Source organism: Mastomys coucha, unplaced genomic scaffold (genome assembly GCF_008632895.1).
Source record: "Mastomys coucha isolate ucsf_1 unplaced genomic scaffold, UCSF_Mcou_1 pScaffold7, whole genome shotgun sequence".
In the NCBI taxonomy this organism is placed as follows: Eukaryota; Metazoa; Chordata; class Mammalia; order Rodentia; family Muridae; genus Mastomys; species Mastomys coucha.
In genome coordinates, this window is record NW_022196913.1 from 57,061,954 (window position 1) to 57,064,738 (window position 2,785).

The 2,785-nt window shown below is 48.8% G+C and overlaps 1 protein-coding gene and 1 long non-coding RNA gene across 4 annotated transcripts in view; one reads left to right on the forward strand and one right to left on the reverse strand.

The window, feature by feature from the left end:
* The window catches only part of Syk (spleen associated tyrosine kinase), a 72,682-nt gene that overhangs the window by 31,476 nt on the left and 38,421 nt on the right, over positions 1-2,785 (forward strand). For all 3 annotated transcript variants that reach the window (XM_031357928.1, XM_031357926.1, XM_031357927.1), the window contains exon 3: positions 82-242. In XM_031357928.1, the coding sequence (XP_031213788.1) occupies positions 82-242 (161 nt within the window). The remainder of the gene's footprint in view (positions 1-81; positions 243-2,785) is intronic.
* Positions 1,666-2,785, reverse strand: part of LOC116081406 — a 45,059-nt gene continuing 43,939 nt past the window's right edge. Inside the window, exon 3 of the long non-coding RNA XR_004114875.1 lies at positions 1,666-1,749. This is a non-coding gene — a long non-coding RNA (uncharacterized LOC116081406). The remainder of the gene's footprint in view (positions 1,750-2,785) is intronic.

The following is a 2,785-nucleotide window of genomic DNA, read 5'->3' on the forward strand; positions in this document are numbered from 1 at the left end:
TGATTTGCTGCGTAGGACCCGGGACAGATGGATCCAAGTTTTCTCTAACTGGCCAGTTCAGTCTCTCTCCATTCACTGCAGGGCCAGGCTCTGGAACAAGCTATTATCAGCCAGAAGCCCCAACTGGAGAAACTGATCGCCACCACGGCCCATGAGAAGATGCCCTGGTTCCATGGCAACATCTCCAGAGACGAATCTGAGCAGACGGTCCTCATAGGGTCAAAGATCAACGGAAAATTTCTGTGAGTGACAAGCCATCTCCTTACCTTCTCAGCCAGAGGTAACGGCTCCCCCATTTAGAACCCAGGTGGCCCCAGGAAGGTGTCACATATCACCATCTATCAACATGGGAGTTGGTGTCACTTGTGACCCAGCATGTGTTTTATCTAGTCTGACCATAAAGTGTGACATCGTGCCTAAAGAAAATAGTGTTCGGCTCCATGAGGATTGGGTTTGTTATCCAGCATGGTGAGACCTGAAGTGCTTTGGAGGGATATTTGCACACATGTAATGAGAAGTTGTGGGATCTCATCCAAGCCCGAGTTAGAAATTCATTTACGTTTTTGAAGCACTTGATGCTTATAATTTCTGGGCAATTTTGTGTGTGGGGGGGGCGGGCTTTCCTGTTCACGCATGTGTGGAGATCAAAAGTGGACACTGGGCATCTCTACAGTTGCTTTCTGTCTAATTTATCTTAATATCTGTTTCTTATTTACTATTGTGTGCGCATGCTGGGTGGGGGAAGTGCTTGTGTCATGATAGAGGCCAGAGGACCACTTTCATGGAGTTAGTTCTCCCCTTCCACCTTTATGTGGGTTCCAAGGACTGAACCCAGGTCACTGGGCTTGCGTAGTATCTTAGTCAGGGTTTGTTTTCCTGCACAAACATCATGACCAAGAGGCAAGTTGGGAAGTAAAGGGTTTATTCCGCTTACACTTCCAAATTGCTGTTCATAATCAAAGGAAGTCAGGACTAGAACTCAAGCAGGTTAGGAACTTGGAGGCAGGAGCTGATGCAGAGGCCATGGAGGGATGTTACTTACTGGCTTGTTTCCCCTGGCTTGCTCAGCTTGCTTTCTTATAGAACCCAAGACTACCTAGAGATGGCACCACCCATAAAGGGCACCATCCTTGATCATTAATTGAGAAAATGCCTCACAGCTGGATCTCATGGAGGCATTTCCTCAAGGGAAATATCCTTTCTCTGTGATAACTCAAGCTTGTGTCGAGTTGACACACAAAACCAGCCAGTGCACATGGCAACCAACCACCTTTGCCCAATGAATTAGCTTGCTGGCCTTCCCTTCCCACCATGTATTTTGAGAAATAGTCTCTCACTGAAGCCGGGGCTTGCTTATTTGTCTATACTGACTGGCCAGTGGCCCCCAGTAATCCTCCTGGGGTTACAGGCACTCACTGCCACACCCAGATTTTTTTTACATGGGTTCTTGGGATGAGTTTAGGACCCCATATTTGTCCTCCCCCGACCCTTGCAAACTCCCTGCCAACAGAGAAAAAAATCTCATGGAGGCTGTAGTATGTCACAGTGTGTCCCAGAGCATACCTTTTGTCCACACTGTTATGCTTGTAAATATTCATTGCAATGACTTGTTTGTCTTATACAAAGCCCCTGGCTTCTGCTGCTGTCTCAGTACTGGAACCTCACTGGGATTCCTCTCAGATCTCCTGCTGTTGCCCTGTGTCACGGAGATCCTGCAGCTTTGGATCTATAGGACCAGCCAGGCAGTTCCTAGATGGGGTAGATATTGGGATGGGCCATTCAAATCCCCGAATCTGGGCAGGTAGCTTGTGTGTGGCTATGCTGTAGGCATGATACAGGATACACGGGTCACTCTGGGAACCAGTTTCCATGACACTCATGCTAAGGAAGACCCGTGTCCTCCCTGATCCTCCATCCTGTCATGAGGTACTCAGCAAGTCTCTGGGCCATTTCTGTACACACTCCTGTTGGGTGTAAACTTGTGCATGGAGCACACTTCATCTCCACAGCCCTGTCTTGTGCTCAGTGCTCAGTGCAACGAAGAGAAAGCCAAGACAACCACACAGGAGCCTTTGGTAGAAACAGAAGAGTGCAGCTCGATTTCATGCGGATCTGTTTATGGTCCGGTGTATAGCAAGTCCTCTGTTTTGGGACAGCGTGCACCCTTGAACCCCTCATTAGTAGTAATGCCACCTTCTCTCGGGTGTGACCACGGAAGGATCTGGAAACCTTTCCCGCTTCTCTTTCCTTCCTCACCCTCTGCTAGTTTCCCACCATAATCTACCAGCTGCCTGTGGAAGAATGACAGGGAAGGCCAAATCAGTGGGAGTATGCCACCAAAGCTCCCTCCACCCTGAAGAGAGAGCACAGTCTACCTGCCCTCACACGGTTTCCTCCCAGCCATCTGTGATGAAGCTCAAGGATGCCCACGATGCCCTAGGGGCTGAGTCCACCCCTGGTGTTCATCTCCTACACGTGGAATGCCACTGTGACGGTCTAGACTCATTACTACATCCTTCACCCCCCCAAGTCCCCTTCACACCAAAGAATTCAAGAGTGAATGAAGCTTCAGGCCTTCAGCCAGAGCCTGCAGGAGCTGCTGACAGAACTGCACAAAGTATAAGAGTCCCCAGGACGGCTGTGGAGGCAGCAGGCTACCGTTGTATTCCCAAGAGCTATAAATTCCATATTTGTGGAGTCATCAAGACAGGAAGTCACTAAACTGCTGTTTGAGTCAGAGTTCCTATTTTCTGACTAGTGACATACATTGTGCAAAGAAAAAAAA